The sequence below is a fragment of the Salvelinus alpinus genome, chromosome 25 (assembly GCF_045679555.1).
Source record: "Salvelinus alpinus chromosome 25, SLU_Salpinus.1, whole genome shotgun sequence".
Classification (NCBI taxonomy): Eukaryota; Metazoa; Chordata; class Actinopteri; order Salmoniformes; family Salmonidae; genus Salvelinus; species Salvelinus alpinus.
In genome coordinates, this window is record NC_092110.1 from 8317890 (window position 1) to 8336057 (window position 18168).

An 18168-nucleotide genomic window follows, 5' to 3' on the forward strand; every position below is an offset into this window, starting at 1 on the left:
GTTGCCGTATATCTAATGGAAATATATAGTTTAAATGTTAAAGGATTAAATTGTTTTTACTAATCTAAAAAACTACAAAATATTTACATGTAAATATCTTGAAAAAATCGGATAATTACAAGGCGCAAATAATATATATTGGACTGTGTAGCTATACAGACTAAACACATAATTTGCAGTCGCCTATATCAGTTTAATATAAGATACTGCGGCTGAGGCGCAGTTTACCAAAGATAGTGTTCTAATTTCCATGTTTGAAAACATGCTTAAATCCACATTTTTCCAAAACGAACATATTCAAACAGATATCCATGCAGCACCTGGAAATGTTTCAACGTTTCACACATATTGGTCGGTCGTTAAGCTCACAGAGAACGTGATGTGTTGTGTTATAATACAGCATACACAACCTCCGGGCTGCTGCCGAGCCAGTAAAAGCGTTGAAGTGCAACACTGCAAAGTTTGCAGTTCTCCTTGCCTTCCACGCCTTCCTTCGCTAAGAAGAACAAATGTGAATGAACTAGTGCAGTTGAACCTTTGTAGAAGCCGGCTGTCTCAAAGGCACTCACGGGGCTAATCCAAGAGGAAGAGCTTCACTTAACTACGACTGAATGCCATAGACGACGTGTTAATTAGTAGGCAGACGCAAGCACACACACACACACACACACTTTTTTAGTGCCTTCTTAAGAGCTCCCCTTTAAGTAAAAAAGGAGAGGAGATAGAAGAAGACATAGCACATGGTTTCGTCATCGTATATCACAATAATATAAGAAATTAAGTAATTCAAGTAAAGCATCTGCGGCGAAGACATTTTAGTGACTGCAACAGAATAAAGAGTGCATTTAGTTGAATAGATAAATCTCATTTTTATTTTTTTATCGACACAAGTTCTCAACAGCCAAATGAAAAGAATGTGAAATATTGGTTGATTCAAACGGATATATTATCTAATAGTGCGTGAAGGAATTATGCCCAGTTTGCTGATGCCGTTACGTGCATGTGAGATTCGGAATTCACGTGTGTGAATTTGCATATGCATGCATGCACTGTGTGTGTGTCTGTGTGTGCATTCAACCATACATTCAAAAACCATTGCGTCTCTGACACAGACGTTATGAAATGCACAAGTACCATGCCACAGGTTGCAGCCAGCTCCTCCCCTGTCTGAACAACCATGACTTAGAACTGAACACTTATCAGACAGGTTTGACTTGCTAGAGATTCTGACTTCCCCTAATCATCCTAGTCACGGGGTGTACTGTGCTATTCTACTGCACCATTCAAAACTCACTGAAAGCCCGACGTTTCTACCAAAGTGTTTATATGAAAATGTGTTCTGCATACACAGCCACACAGAGACAAACAAGGGCATGCAGAGAATCCACTGTTGAGATTGTGCAGTGTCCTTTGTGTGTGTGTGTGTGTGTGTGTGTGTGTGTGTGTGTGTGTGTGTGTGTGTGTGTGTGTGTGTGTGTGTGTGTGTGTGTGTGTGTGTGTGTGTGTGTGTGTGTGTGTGTGTGTGTGTGTGTGTGTGTGTGTGTGTGTGTGTACTAAGACAGGGGGAGGCAGGATACACTATAAGGCGATGTGTGTGTGCACCCTCATACTAATCTAAGGGTTGTCTCAGAAGTAGACTGACACTCCGATTGTCAGTCAGTCACCAGTTTCCTTCCAACATTAGTGTGGTCGCCATATTTATTCAATTACCACAGTTATAGTCTACATTGGAGATTTGTTTTGGATACTCATACAACACTAAAACAGGCCTGTCCTACCTCTGCTGTAACCATAGCTACCTCTCACTCACTCACACACACAAAGACACACACGTCTTTGCAATCAGCTCTAAGTCTGATAACTTCTCAAATCTGTCGGTTCCAGATCAACAAGGTACATTCATATATAAGACACATGCCGATATAAAGTGTGTATCTCACAGGCCAATTGTAAACGTTTTACTGTCTAGTGTCCTGCAGAGTTTAGTAGGAGCAGGATGGCCGTGCTTGCCCCTCTGCAAGCGAAACAAATCATTGCTGTTATTTGAATCAATTTGCAAGCCAATGACAACAGGAGTGGATGAAGACAGGGTGGGATAACTAGCTAGAGGAGAAAGCTATGTTAAATGATGGAAGGCTGACTGGAGCAGTAGCCATCATAGACAAACCGGAGTCCAGAGGACTGACTCAGGAGCCAGACTAGTAAACAGTAGATACACACACACAGAGACGTACAGGGCACACGCACACCCACACACAAAAAAAACGATTTTGCCATAAAAGTAAGTGGTGTGTGGGAGAGAATGTGCAGAGTACACAGTCCTAACCCCGAACAACACAAAACACATTGGACTCAGATGACATCACCATGGAGGGCCTCTGTTCTCAGTTAGCGGGATGGATTAGACTCTGAGACTACTTCAGAACCCCATAGAAGAAGAAATGACAGAGGGATTTAATTGCTTTGAACTTGGACTCTCATATGCCTAAAAGTGCTCTTTAAAATTTGATCAGGCTATCTTTGTTTCTTCATATGTCTGGTTGGTATTTTGCAGGGTAGCTAGACGTTTATAAATGTGTATGTGTAACACAATGCTACTACCGTACTATCATATTATACTTAAAATAAAATAAAATGAATGAATGAATAGGTGTTTCATACACGTTGATGCACGATATTAAATAGAGATAGGGTAATACTTTTTTCATAAAATGTCAGCGTTTCCTGATCAATCTTTTCTCGGCTATAATCTAATTTGCCACAACTCTCTGCATGCAGCGCTTCGAAGACGCTGGCGCTCTTGCCCCTAACTGCGCTGTTTGTGCCTGTCAATATCCACTTGTACATGCCGCATATAGTAGTCTATATCTACCTGCTGTACAAGTCAAAACCTAGAACCTTTACAATAAATGAATTTGTAATAGACATTTAATCGCCTGCAAAAACGCACACACACACACTATTTGAAATTAGAGATGTCTTGGGAAACACATGCTGAATGAATTTTGAATATCTTGAAGACTGAATATAGAGTAGCTGGACAACAAGGCAACGGAGGAGAAGTCAACAAATCACACGACAAAAAAAAGAGAGGATGAAAAGTGGACCGACTCCACAAAACAAAACCTTATGATGAACATAAATCTGCTAAATCCATACAGCTTGCCAAGACAAAGTAGGCCTACTCACTTTCAATTACCTCACGATATCGTGAGAAATCTGTATAATTGAAATATGAATATAGGCTATATACACCATGCCAAGGTGTCATTCAATTAATTCAGCTGTCAAATTCCTTTGTAATAATGAAATTCGGGGGGTGCGGGGGGGGGGGGGGGGCGTCAAAGCAGAGACTAAGGGCAATAGCATGCTTTGGTTTACAGATGGCGCGAGGATATCTGACTAGTGCTCGATAAAATGGGGGAGAAAATGATACAGTATTTATATGTTTAAATTGTCTTAAGAAATGTAACATATATTCGGTTCAATGCTCCCAAAAAACAACAGGGATACCGGCTTTGGATGTTTGATAAAAGTTTGGTGGTTTGGTAAAAATCCGTTTTTCTATTAGACTACATTTGAAAAGGCTTTGAGATGTTCTGTTTGGGACACACACGTTTCCTCGATTTTCAATCAAATGTGTCATTTCTCTCAAAACGATGTGTCAATACATCACTATTAGCTTGTCATTATTATTATCACATTGGTTGGGAATGCTTGTATTCAAGTAAGAGCACACGTGTATATAAGTGGACTACAGGATCGTGAAAGCGTGACGAAACAGAATAATGTAGTCTAATAGACATGATACTCAGTCAATTGTTCAGTCTATGGACTATAAAGCGATATTCATCATCTATATGATAGTCATCGTCTATATAGAGTAAGAAATCAATTGCCTCCGACATGTCAGAGGCCCATTCCCTGACGCCAGGTATTGTACTTGATTCTCTACTTGGCCTGAAGGACTTTGTGCAGCCAAGATACCTGACCGCCTATAACCTGCACCAACAATAGCCTACACACGTCATGCAAAGTTCAATTATCTTTTTGGGAGAGAAGAAGTTGATGGTGATATAACAGTATAATAACTTACTGTATTTTTAACAGATATTTAGACCTAATAAGGGAAAGCTGTTTTTTTCTTTATTTGTGCAGCTTTCACAAAAGTAGTCTCGACTATTAGCACATGCATAAAGTCTGTTTAATTTAAATGTAAATCGTAAAACAAATAGAGTACCTGCAATAAAGCATATTTACTTGTTAAGCAAAAAATGGATTTAAAGGCAATGCCATTGTAGTACCATTATAGTGTCAAATGCCATTATTTATCAACTAGTGAAAACTTGTTACATTCTGTAGTTCAAAAGATTTTTTCCCAACCCTGTTGTAACGCACTGAAGAGTTCACAACCCTCACTTAAGTTGATCAAATTAGCCAAATGTGTGAGTAAAGATAGGAGTCACAAAATGACACATGGATTTCCACTGAATGTAAAACAGTAAAGAAAGCGGTCCCCTAATGAGCTGTGTGATTCTGAGGGAAATAGAAAAGCAGGTACTTACGTGCTATTAATTCTCTCTGTGACACGTGCTGTGGGTTCCCCTGCTTGCGACGGGACATTGCCCTGGCATTTACACTGGCATTGCCCGGAGACCAGCACTCTGAAGGATGGGCTCGCTTCCCTCCTATTGCCTCCTCCTGCTCGGCACTCAACTTTTCACGGGACCTCAACAAGACCGAGGCTCCTGCGCTCGGGCCGCCGGACAGGGAGGGTGGTTGTTCGGGCGTCGTGCTGTAGGCTAGTGGTCCCCTCGTTTGGAGATGCGAAAATGTCTTTTGCGTTTTGTCTCGTCGGTCCACTCTGCCCCTGTGTTTGTGTGTGACGAGACCGTGGGTAGCCTGGCTATAGCCTACCTTCAATTCAATTTCACCTTCTCTCTTTAGGCTACTCACACCATTGGCAAAAGGTGTGTGAGAGAAGTGAGATCTGTCCAAGTAGAAAAAATAAAGAGATCAGACGTGGTGGAAATATCCTTGGATGATTGACGGTTGTTGTGAATGACAGTTGAGATCAAACACCGGCAAGTGTCCCTCCACCTCGTGAGAGAAAAAGAAGAATCAGAACGCGGTGGTCAGCGCGCGCTGACAGCTCGGGTACCCAGACTGTGTCCAGTCAATGGCTCAGCCTTACTTCGTTTCTTCTTTTAGAAAAATACGAAAAACTCAAATAAAAAATCGTAAACACACACAATTACAATAATTGATGATAAAATTTTAGAAAACTATGAATCCAATTTTTCTTCTTGGGCACTTGGGTATGGCCAAGTGATGGGCACTTCTCTTGGTGCAGCCTTGAGCATGCAATGCCAGGTACTTTTCAGTCTCCTCAACTCCAAGTGCTCTGTCCCCTTGTACGGCTCTGTGGAGACCGGGCATACAGGCTGCCACCTCCTTTCTCAATAAATCAAGACCTGCACGCTTTTCTCTCCCCTTTCTCTGTGTGAGTGTGAAGATGGCGGAGTCCTGCTTCCCCCGAGCTCTCTGTCTCTCTGTGGCTAGAGCTGGCTCCGTACAATGGGATAAAATTCAAGTTCAAGTGCGGACGTGACGTTAAGTCTACAGTGAGAAAGAAAAATTGGAGACTGCAAGAGCACTGGGGGCGACTAGTGGTGGCTTTTCACAACTATCGGATCACCAGCAGCAAGCGGTGGACAGCGCACTGCCGCCGTCTCTCAGAGAGAGAGAGCAGCAGTGGACGAAGCCGCTCGTTCTCACTGCCTCAGACACACGCTGAAGGGAAACTCGCTCAGTTTCAGAAAAAAAAGTCACTTTATTCTTTATTCATGTTATTCAGAAAAGTGTTCAAATATTTGTTTACTCTCATTGACCTTATGACCTAAATAGATTGTTGTTGTTTTTTTTGCTCAGACCTGCTGGACAGTTTGCGAGACCATTTATATCAAATGCATTCATTGTCAGCCGTCAAATATAATTTATTAGAAATATAATGAAAGTGGTGATTTGTTTACATACGAGGTCACTTATTTTATACGTGGATGACGTTAGGATGAGGTCAACAAGATGTTTATTTTATATGCGCGTATTTCTGTCTGCGCTTTTGACGTCCTAGTCTATGACAGTTGGAGCTGATAAGGAGGCGAAGACACTTGTCAGGCGAATAGACGTTCGTATGAAGTATGTCCTCTTACATTTTCCATGGGCTTTAGACAACATTAGACCCGTTTTCTGAAAGCCTTCCCTATGCGTGGAAATGTGTCGTTGTAATGAGAAACATTTTAACAGCGATTCATTTTGTTCAGAGATTTTATCATAAAATACTAGAACATCTTAACTCACTGCAAATGATCAACATAAACACTGGATGTCATTTGATGTTGATTAGTCATAATTGTCTGCAATGTTTTTGTTTGATGTTTCAAACAAAAAAAGTGTAGCCTACCGTAGTGCGTCTTATGTCTCTCTGAATATTAGTTCTCCGCAGACATTCCTTGATATACATTTAGATTTGTTAAGCGTTAGATATTCTGTGATAAATGTATCATGACCTAGTAAAAGACACAAAGCAAATTCCAAGCTTCAAACGCAATTCATCAGAGGTCGATCAAATATATGATGTGCTTAGGCCATCTGTGGACCTTATTGCAGGGTTATAGACTACCTGGCTATAACCTATCCTCTATGTGTCTTATTCGCTATTTACATGATTTACACATGATTCGGACTCACACGTTTAGCCTAATGTTAGTGTCCAATGATTAAAATAATTAAGTATACGTTTTTGAAAAATGAACCGGAGTGCAAACTATTGACACAACTTACTCATTGCTGCGGTCCTAGTCAAAAATCTATTACAAGATAGTTATTAAGAGTATGGTACTCTACCAGGCAAGCATTTCAAATGAAAATAACCCCCTTTGTCCTAATTCTGCACACTGGAGTTCAAATTCATCATCAGGGCCTTATCAACATCATGACAGCCATAAATTAGAGAAATACACTTCCAAGTGAAATGAATGTCAAGCTGAAAATGAGAAACACACAATGAGGCCCAGAATGGGAAACAGATCCTGATCATACAGTGTCAGCAGCATCTATAATGTACAATGCAGATGATCCAGTCCCCATTCTCTGCTCTGCGCCCATGCTGCCTACCTGACTGTGTGTGACTGCTCCAGTGAATGTGAGACTTGGAGACACAGGAGAGCGTGGCACTTAGTAAAATAGTGAGTTTGAGCTGAGATTCTTCCTACTTGGGTCTGTGCTGGTAATCTCCTGCATGTCTTAGTGGGAGCTGATTGATGATAGAGGCAGGCAGGGAGGGGAGAGAGAAAGACAGACAAGCAGACAGACAGACTGGCTGGCAGTGAGGCTGGCAGGAAGAAAGCCAGGCAGTGGTCACAGTGACAGAGCGAGGATATGGATAATGGTGTGTGTTCGTGTGTTTGTGTGTGTGGGGTGGGGGTGGGGTGGGGGGGTTCTAAAGAAGACATTAGGAATGAATTGAATTAAAGAGGTGGGGAGGGGGAGGGGGTTTACAAAATAATCAACTTATTAATTTCAACACAATGTAGAGTGGGTCTGTTCTGGTAAAAAGAAGGGCACTATGTGGGGAATAGGGTGCCATTTGAGACACTATGTCTGTGCTGTGGTGCATCTGGTTTTGATCTAGACTATGATGCTGAGTGGTAATATTTCTCCCAACACTCTCACTCAACTTTCAACCCAGAAGTGCTATCTATCTAGGCTTTTTAAAATGTGATCTATACTAATGGGCTATATGTGATGTAAGGGATTCTCTTTGTACAAAAAAAATTAATAATAATGTTTCAAAGATGTTTCCTAGTGGAGGGAATCACTAGGCATCAGAAAGAGAAGTGGGATTTTTTTGTTTCTCTAGACATGCATGAAAGGTTAACTGTCAAAAGAAAACTCGCCGGTCATCGTTTGCTCTCCACATTTCTATCACGTTGATTGGCTCACGCCTCAAGATTATGCCTACTCTTCTAGCTACTTAACACCCATCTCCACATCTCACTAGCTGGATTTGTGGGCAAACCCCCTGCAAACCCCTTTCCTCAACTTCCATTTTCTCTTCCTCTGGCTGTGTTTTAATCCATGCATCACAGCTTCACGCCGCTCCGTCTCAAGATGTTTTCTGCATATTTATCTCCAAGTGGGGCCGGGTCAGGTATTCATCTCTTCTCCATCTCTCCATCTCTCTGATGATCGCAGGGGAATCCAAAAGGCCTGCTATCCCAGGGTTTTATCCCCGGTGCGTTCACGACGCGGCCCACTAGCTGAGCCTCCCTCTCACATCTAGATTAGGGGGAGAGAAGGGTTTGTTCCCGTGCCAGGTGTTGTCAAGCCCCACGGATCTTCTCATCTGGTGAGGAACCATGAAATACGCCTCTATAAGCCTTAGTGGCCCATTGCTCATTGAGACAGACTGCCGCTATTGCAGAGCGATGTGTAACACCACCTCCGCGCCTCAATGAATGGACTTTGTTACTTTGTTTAGTCCTCCACATCGCCTTGAGTGCTCTTCCCTTCTTCTTCATCTTCTCTCTCTCTCTCTCGCTTTCTTTCTCTTTCTTTGTCGATACCAGTCCCTTTCCTTTCCTTTCTTCGCGGCTAGTCTTGGCTGGGGCTTCGAGCTTCAGCTGTCTTCAGTAGCAGCTTGACAAACTCGGAGCCAAGCGCTTTCCTCCTTCCCTCCATACACCAGCACCAGTGGGAGGATATAAATAGACGTTTTCATGCTCATTTACAATAAAAAGCGGGGATTGCAGGTTCTTCCAAATGATGTCTTTATCATATGTATAACAGAACACCCACCACCTATTTGTAAGGATGTATCCAACCGCTTTGTCCTTGTATTACTTAGCTGAAGGCATTACGTTGAAATGTAAATCATTGTCATGTTTAAGACTTTAAGTATATGCCAATGGTTTTAGGTGTTATGGGAAGTAACATATGAGTGTCGGATTAGTACTGATTTCTTGGTGAATCACTGTAGTGGAGGCGGTGGTCAGTGAAAGGGCCTACATTTGTGGAATGGAATGGAATGACAGAAACACTCCTGTTGTCTCATTCAAATGTGAAAGGTCACCAACTGACAAAACTTCCATATTTGGGCATCAAACTGTAATCACAGTTGGGCAGACCATTTCAACAACATCATCCAGATTAAGAAGAAGAAGAAGAAGAAGTGAACTGTCCATTTGTGACTTGGCTACCATGCATGGCTTAGCGGGACTCTCAGAATGTGCTCTTCGTCCTTCTGCTCTCTGATTGGTTCATTACTCAGACCCACGCTGGGCAGGTGCAGTCAGTCACCTCTCTATTGCATCATTTCCTCCCTATTGAAAGTTCCAGGGCCAATTCCTTTCTGAGCTGAGGACAATCAGTGTTGTAAGTTATGGGGATGTCGCCACGTCGACACTTCCTGGATGTAAATGTCCTGTTTTCCCCCCCTAATTTCATTTGCATATATAGTATATGCAGTGTTTGGGTTTTATGCTAATGCTAAATAAGCCGTTTCTCTGGGCTAATGATTCTAGCTGGCGATTAGAGGATCATTTACGGGACATAGAGGTGTCCTTAGGATTCTTTAGAACTCTTCGTTCCTGAAGAACAACTGTTCAGGAACGGGCCCGCTAATATCCATGTTTATTTGTCCAGATGCAAGTTGACAGTATGGCGAGATGTGGAATGGGAGAGACTCATTTTACAGAGAATAAATTCAACAGAGTTTTAGAGTCATAGGGTTTTAGAAACACTTGTTTTCACCCATTGTTGTTTATGTAATGAGAATGGATCATCGTCAACTTTCAGTATTTTTCACTCTCACTCAGAGGACTTGACACTTCCCTCCAGAATATCATATGAAACAATTCAATGTTAGCAGACAAAGGGAAAGAGAGGTAGAGAGAGAGAGAGAGAGAGAGAGAGAGAGAGAGAGAGAGAGAGAGAGAGAGTATAAATACTTTAGAATCCATAGTTCCATAGATATAGCTAGAGGGAGTACTTCAATATTAGCCCCTATTAGATTTTTTATTGAACTGGTAACAGTGCTGGGAGATATGAATGTGTTAGCGCTAATTCCTCTATAGCCATGTAATGTCTCCCAGACAGACTTTTTATGCAACAGTACCCTCTGTTGGCTAGCAGCTGCCACATGCAAATTACAGGCCTCTATCTACGCACCCACTGCTCAGAGCAGAGCAGTCTTAGCTTGCTAGCCACAATTTGGGCCCCCTTCCTCCGCTCCCCTCTACCATCGTTCCTGGTACCCCACACCCCACCCCTTCTCTCTGGATTAAAGGGAAGAAGGGACAAGAAGAATGGTCTTGTTTCTTGTGGAATCCTACAGTTTCTCTTGTTCTAGAACTGTCTGACTGTCTGAGTCCATTTGAAAGTCAATGTTAAGTATGATTGATCACTTTCATTTCTCTGTGTTTGCCTGTCTGGTCTCTGTTACAGCTACATGTCTTTGCCTAAGCTCCCAGACAGTGACTACACTGTAGCCAAATTAATAGATAGCAGGTTGATTTTAAACATTACCTACCCTGAAATAATATTCACTTTGGGTGTCCTCCTTACTGCATGTGTATGTTAAATGTTTAATTAAAACGTTTTTTTGTTGTTTTTTTTACACCGTTCCTATAATAGACGTTGAGAATTAAAAGTAACCTTTAAAGAGTTAAAGAGCGCTCCCAAGACGTTCTCCACATGAGTCTAAGAGAGTTTCAAGTGTTTGAGGGGGAGCGAGCGAGCAGCGAACAAGCCCTTAAGCACAATTAAGAATATCAAAGTTGAAATGATTCCTTTTAAACGTGAAAATGCTAATGATAGGTTTATTTAGAACAAGTTAACACATTCCCCAGCTCTGCTCAGCTCTACTGAATCCCAAGCTCTCATTATGAGCTCTCCAATTGACTCTCTCTAGTCTTTATCAAAAAGGTTTGGGGTGTTTATTTTAGGATTAAATAATGGTATTAAAATGAACTAATCTGGATCGGATGGGGCTGGTTCTTAGTTAATATATGTGTTGGTCATTATCACTGATTAATTATATAATGAGGGTAAAAACAACCTAAAAAAACGATGCATTTAGAGCTCACAGAGCCAGAAGTGTCTTTACAGCGTAATTGGATATCCATTCAATTACCAGCTTTATTTATGAGACTGCCTTGTGATGTCATAACTGCCTTGTGATGTCATAACGCGTTCATGTGCTTATTTTTGTATTTTTTTTCCCCCTCTTTTTTTTTGTGTGGAATGGAACAGAAATAGTCACAAAGTTTTTATTGTTGTAACCTATTATATCCGTACAGACTGATCTCATTTGATGTAGGCTGTTTGATGGAATTGTTAACACATTTTGACAGCGCTCCTTCTCCGTCCCACTCTTTATTACCAGCACACACATGCACACAGTGAGAGTAAATACATGTGCCCTTTAAATCCCTTTTCAGCTAGAGAAGGGAAATAAGTTCAGGACTGCATTCCATTCCCTAGATGGTGCACTATTTTTGACCATAGCCCTCTTGATTGCATATGTCTTACCACCCCAGAGTTAATGCTTGGTGGAAGCACCTTTGGCAGCCATTACATCTGCAAACATTTTGAACACGATTCTACCAACTTTGCACAACTCTTAGGGCTACATACACTTAGTGTAGAAAACATGAAGAACATCTTCCTAATATTGAGTTGCGCATAGCTTTCACCTGGATTCACCTGGTCAGTCTGTCATGGGAAGAGCAGTGTTCATAGTTTTGTACACTTGGCGTATATCCATTGTTTTTGTCAAAATTGCTCACGCTCAGTAAATTGACGTACAGCAATATTCAAAACATGTCACTGATTTTCAAGCAGATTTAAGTCAGGACTGAGACTGCACCGTGCAGGAACACTAAATGCCCATTGGAAAGCCATGCAGGTGTATCTTTGGCATAAACATTTGTGTTATTGTCCCGCTGAAAAATAAAACTATCCCAGGGTTAGGTGTTCAGAAGACGGGGCAGGGTTTCCTCTAACTTTATAGAGTCTGCTGGTGACATGCATACCCGTACCATGCTGCTGCCATTTGTACTTGTTTATTTAACTATATCTATGCCATGACAATACTAGAAAATACAGAGGATCAACGACATTGCATTCACTCCACATTACTGGCCTGTATGACAAAGTTAAAAGAGAGAGATGGCCCATCTCTCCAGTAAAGGAATGTGCCCTTTCATTCCCTTTTCAACAAGAAAAGGAAAATAAAAGTTAAAGACTGAGTCTTAAATGGCACCCTATTCCCTATATGGTGCACTACATTTGATCGTAGGCCTCTGGGGCTCTGGTCAAAGTAGTGCACTACATAGGGACTAGGGTGTTATTTGGGACAGGCGCCATGCTGTGATAATAAAGATGTATGATATAAAGCTGTCTGGATATTCCAGGATGCTCCATGCTTCCAGCTTTGTGTCAGTATCCAGACTATCCACGCCCAGACCAGGAGGCCGGGGCCAGGCGCTCTCCGACCCCGCTAAATGAGAAATAAACATTGTTGGGGACGCCAAGGGGCCAGGAGATCTCTTTAGGAAGCCCCTCTCCTTCAGGGGAACCCCAGCGGGACGTGGTCGGCCTGGCCAGTGGAAACAGCGGGACTAAATGTGATTGTTGGAGAAGAAAAATGGCAAAAGAGTGTGACTAAATCAGTTAGTTTGGCAGTCGGATGGTCGGTAGGGCAGGCATACTTCCACTGCTCCCAGGAGAGAGGGGGGAGAGAGGGAGAGAGGGAGAGAAGGAGAGAGAGAGTTTGGCAGTCGGATGGTCGGTAGGGCAGGCATACTTCCACTGCTCCCAGGAGAGAGGGGAGAGAGAGGGAGAGAAAACAGATTTGTGCTCAGTCCTCAAAATAACAAAAATACACAAAACTCTGGCATCAGATAGAGAAGCTGCCAAAGGCCCCACATTCCCAGCAATTAACTTCTTCTTCTTCTTTGTCCTCCTATTCAGCCTCTATTCCTGCCTTGTTATTGCAGCTTTTCCCTTCTCCATCTTGGCGCGCCTATTACATGTGCTCCTGTTGTGGATCGGCGATAAAGTGCCTGCGAACCTTGTCGTTGTCCCCATGTGACAAACTTAACGGAAGTTGGGACAAGTTCAAATCACCTCTAAATTCCACCAGAAAGTCACTCTTTTCATTTAAATAGGCCTGAGCATTTGTAGTGTGTTACCATATTTGGCGAATAGCTGAATGTGTTTAAATTATATAGGCCTATGAGCCTGACTGCATGCATCATGTCTGTGTATGTGCATGTAGGATGTACAGTGCATTCGGAAAGTATTCAGACCACTTCACTTTTTCCACATTTTGTTACGTTACAGCCTTATTCTAAAATGGATTAAATAAAAAAAAATCTTCATCAATTTTGGCACATTTCTAAAAAGAAAGAAAGAATAAATACCTTATTTACATAAGTATTCAGACTCTTTGCTATGGGACTCAGAATTGAGCTCAGGTACATCCTGTTTCCATTGATCATCCTTGAGATGTTTCTACAACTTGATTGGAGTCCACCTGTGGTGAATTCAATTGATTGGACATGATTTGGAAAGGCACACATCTGTCTATATAAGGTCCCACAGTTGACAGTGCATGTTAGAGCAAAAACCAAGCCATGAAGTCAAAATAATTGTCTTTACAGCTCAGATACAGGCTTGTGTAGAGGCACAGATCTGGGGAAGGGTACCAAAAAAATTCTACATCATTGAAGGTCCCCAAGAACACAGTGGCCTTCATCATTCTTAAATGGAAGAAGTTTGGAACCACCAACTCTTCCTAGAGCTGGCCTACCAGCCAAACTGAGCAATCGGGGGGAAGGGCCTTGGTCAGGGAGGTGACCAAGAACTCGATGGTCATTCTGACAGAGCTCCAGAGTTCCTCTGTGGAGATAGGAGAACCTTCCAGAAGGACAACCAAATCTGCAGCACTTCACCAATCAGCCCTTTATGGTAGAGTGGCAGATGGAAGCCACTCCTCAGTAAAAGGCACATGACAGCCCACTTGGAGTTTGCCAAAAGGCACCTAAAACTCTCAGACCGTGAAAAACAAGATTCTCTGGTCTGATGAAACCAAGATTGAACTCTTTGGCCTGAATACCCAAGCGCCACGTCTGGAGGAAACCTGTCACCATCCCTACTGTGAAGCATGGTGGTGGCAGCATCATGTTGTGGGGATGTTTTTCAGCAGGAGGGACTGGGAGACTAGTCAGGATCGAGGGAAAGATGAACGAAGCAAAGTACAGAGAGATCCTTGATGAAAACCTACTCCAGAGCGCACAGGACCTCAGACTGGGGCGAAGTTTCAACTTCCAACAGGACAATGACCCTAAGCACACAGCCAAGACAACACAGGAGTGGCTTCAGGACAAGATCCGTCTCCGCGACTATCCGCTCAAAGAAAAATCTGCCCACGGCTGAATGTAATTGGGGACCCCTGAGTCTAGATGATCCTGTCCACCAATCAGGGTTGTTTATGTAAATATATTTAAATGTGTATCAACACGCCCACACGAAGAGATTGAGCATTTCAATGGTAAAAGGAGGCTCAGGAAAATAAATTGTAAAATATATATTTGGAATCATTTTCAGGAAATAAAAAAAGTGATTTATTAGACATACAGTGATGATGAATTAAAAAGACTGCATGGGGGCTTTAAGAAATGTTGAAATGAGAAAACTAACAGGGCTCTCTTGTTGTTCCTCTTGTGGCTCCCTCATCCCTCACGACCCAACCTATACTGTAGCTTTTTGAGTTTTGTTGTGAACAAAGGCGGTAATTCTGTCTGTGTGTCTCCGCGATGTATGTCTCTAACATTTACACAAACTAACTCGATGTTGGATTAACATGTGCCACGTACAGTGGGGAGAACAAGTATTTGATACACTGCCGATTTTGCAGGTTTTCCTACTTACAAAGCATGTAGAGGTCTGTAATTTCTATCATGGGTACACTTCAACTATGAGAGACGGAATCTAAAACAAAAATCGAGAAAATCACATTGTATGATTTTTAAGTAATTAATTTGCATTTTATTGCATGACATAAGTATTTGATACATCAGAAAAGCAGATCTTAATATTTGGTACAGAAACCTTTGTTTGCAATTACAGAGATCATACGTTTCCTGTAGTTCTTGACCAGGTTTGCACACACTGCAGCAGGGATTTTGGCCCACTCCTCCATACAGATCTTCTCCAGATCCTTCAGGTTTCGGGGCTGTCGCTGGGCAATACGGACTTTCAGCTCCCTCCAAAGATTTTCTATTGGGTTCAGGTCTGGAGACTGGCTAGGCCACTCCAGGACCTTGAGATGCTTCTTACGGCGCCACTCCTTAGTTGCCCTGGCTGTGTGTTTCGGGTCGTTGTCATGCTGGAAGACCCAGCCACGACCCATCTTCAATGCTCTTACTGAGGGAAGGAGGTTGTTGGCCAAGATCTCGCGATACATGGCCCCATCCATCCTCCCCTCAATACGGTGCAGTCATCCTGTACCCTTTGCAGAAAAGCATCCCCAAAGAATGATGTTTCCACCTCCATGCTTCACGGTTGGGATGGTGTTCTTGGGGTTGTACTCATCCTTCTTCTTCCTCCAAACACGGCGAGTGGAGTTTAGACCAAAAAGCTCTATTTTTGTCTCATCAGACCACATGACCTTCTCCCATTCCTCCTCTGGATCATCCAGATGGTCATTGGCAAACTTCAGACGGGCCTGGACATGCGCTGGCTTGAGCATGTGGACCTTGCGTGCGCTGCAGGATTTTAATCCATGACGGTGTAGTGTGTTACTAATGGTTTTCTTTGAGACTGTGGTCCCAGCTCTCTCCAGGTCATTGACCAGGTCCTGCCGTGTAGTTCTGGGCTGATAACTCACCTTCCTCATGATAATTGATGCCCCACGAGGTGAGATCTTGCATGGAGCCCCAGACCGAGGGTGATTGACCGTCATCTTGAACTTCTTCCATTTTCTAATAATTGCGCCAACAGTTGTTGCCTTCTCACCAAGCTGCTTGCCTATTGTCCTGTAGCCCATCCCAGCCTGTTGCATGTCTACAATTTTATCCCTGATGTCCTTATACAGCTCTCTGGTCTTGGCCATTGTGGAGAGGTTGGAGTCTGTTTGATTGAGTGTGTGGACAGGTGTCTTTTATACAGGTAACGAGTTCAAACAGGTGCAGTTAATACAGGTAATGAGTGGAGAACAGGAGGGCTTCTTAAAGAAAAACTAACAGGTCTGTGAGAGCCGGAATTCTTACTGGTTGGTAGGTGATCAAATACTTATGTCATGCAATAAAATGCAAATTAATTACTTAAAAATCATACAATGTGATTTTCTGGATTTTTGTTTTAGATTCCGTCTCTCACAGTTGAAGTGTACCTATGATAAAAAATTACAGACCTCTACATGCTTTGTAAGTAGGAAAACCTGCAAAATCGGCAGTGTATCAAATACTTGTTCTCCCCACTGTATGTGTAGGTGTGTCCTACCTTTGACTTCTTCAATTTGTCCCTCAGCGGTTTGTCGTCGTGACGTTTGGAGTTTAGAGCCTGGAGTTACAAAGTCAATGTTGTGTCCGTATTCATATTGATATGAGAACAAGGAGATGGACCTCTTGTTTTCACTCTTAGGTCAGGACAGTGGAGGAGAATTCCCAACAGACACTTGACAGTGTTTTTGCCTCTTGAGCCGACCTTAAGCTTATAAGATGACCAAATCAAAGTTGTTAACATATTATTTCAACAAATATTGAAATGAGTAGCAGAGCAAGGACCTCTTGTTGTCACTCCCCTGATGAATATCCAACTGGGCTGGAACTCGGGTTGTCTGTGCGCCACATGTGTGCGTATGTGCATGCTTGTGTGTGTGTGTGTGTGTGTGTGTGTGTGTGTGTGTGTGTGTGTGTGTGTGTGTGTGTGTGTGTGTGTGTGTGTGTGTGTGTGTGTGTGTGTGTGTGTGTGTGTGTGTGTGTCTGTGTCTGTGTGTAGGGAGAGACAGAGCTACCGTGATGGATAGGGTTGGCTGCATCTGTGGCTGGCCTAACACAAGACTCACCTATAGTTCAACCTGATAACAGCAGCGAACAGTCCCCTCAGAGGTAAATATGGCCTTCATTTACATGGAACAGCTCTGTGTGTGTGTGCGCGCGTGTGTGTGTGTTATCAGACAGTTTATACTATTGAGGGGAGTCATCATGATGCAATTACAAGCAATCCATTTAAATCCATTCATAGTGACTCACACAAACACACACACACACACACAGTCTGTCAGGAGGGCTTTGTAGCTACACTTAAAAATCAAGGTGTAATTTCAGAGCTAAACTACTGAATGTTGTTGAAAGAATCACTTTCTCTAACAGGAAGATTTGATTGGCTGTGTATCGGACGCTGATCCAGGGGCGGGGGTTCGATCCCCACTTTACGCCCTAACTTGATTTCTCTCTGTACTTCCCTCTAAAATAGCTCCACTGTCTTCCCAATGAAGCATACAAATATGAATCAGGAACAGAATTGAGGGGCTAAAGGGGGGATGTGATTGTTTCAGTGTGTCACTGGTGGGCCGTGACAGTGTCACACCCACCTGGACCTGGCCTCCCTGCTGCTTCTGTTTGGACAGACGGATTACTACCTGGGGGTCAGTGTTAGTGAGGGACAGTTTACACACACATACACATAATAACACACACACAGATCTGATGGTGAAGAATGGCGTTGCCATAGGAGACAGCAGTTCCAGGGCTCTCCAAGCCCCATCCAGCACCATCAGCACTTTGAAAGATTGACTTCATACCTTTTCCTTATCGCATCCCCCTCTCCCTCCCTTTCTTTCTCCCCCTTCTTCCCTCCATCCCCCTCTCCCTCCCTTTCTTTCTCCCCCTTCTTCCCTCCATACCCCTCTCCCTCACTCCGTCTTTTCCAGGTTACCCTCCACCCCCCCCAGCCCGGCCCACGTCCCCCTCCAGTCCCTATCTGCTTGTTTCACATTTCCCCCTTCTCTACCCCGTCTCTCGCTGACCCCACGATTCATCACCGGCCCATTGGCTGGCGGCACGGACAGCAGCGGCGCTACAGCGGAGGGGAGAACAG

The 18168-nt window shown here is 43.1% G+C and overlaps 1 protein-coding gene across 4 annotated transcripts in view; it reads right to left on the reverse strand.

Annotated features, from left to right (window-relative positions):
- Window positions 1-5724, reverse strand: part of LOC139553285 (B-cell lymphoma/leukemia 11B-like) — a 73922-nt gene extending 68198 nt beyond the window's left edge. For 3 of the 4 annotated variants that reach the window (XR_011670628.1, XM_071365456.1, XM_071365455.1), the window contains exon 1: window positions 4566-5724. Coding sequence is in view for 3 of the 4 variants with exons in the window: in XM_071365456.1 (XP_071221557.1) it covers window positions 4566-4623 (58 nt within the window). In the remaining variant the exon portion in view is untranslated. The remainder of the gene's footprint in view (window positions 1-4565) is intronic. The other variant, XM_071365457.1, reaches the window with a different exon arrangement.
- Window positions 5725-18168: the final 12444 nt, after the last annotated feature.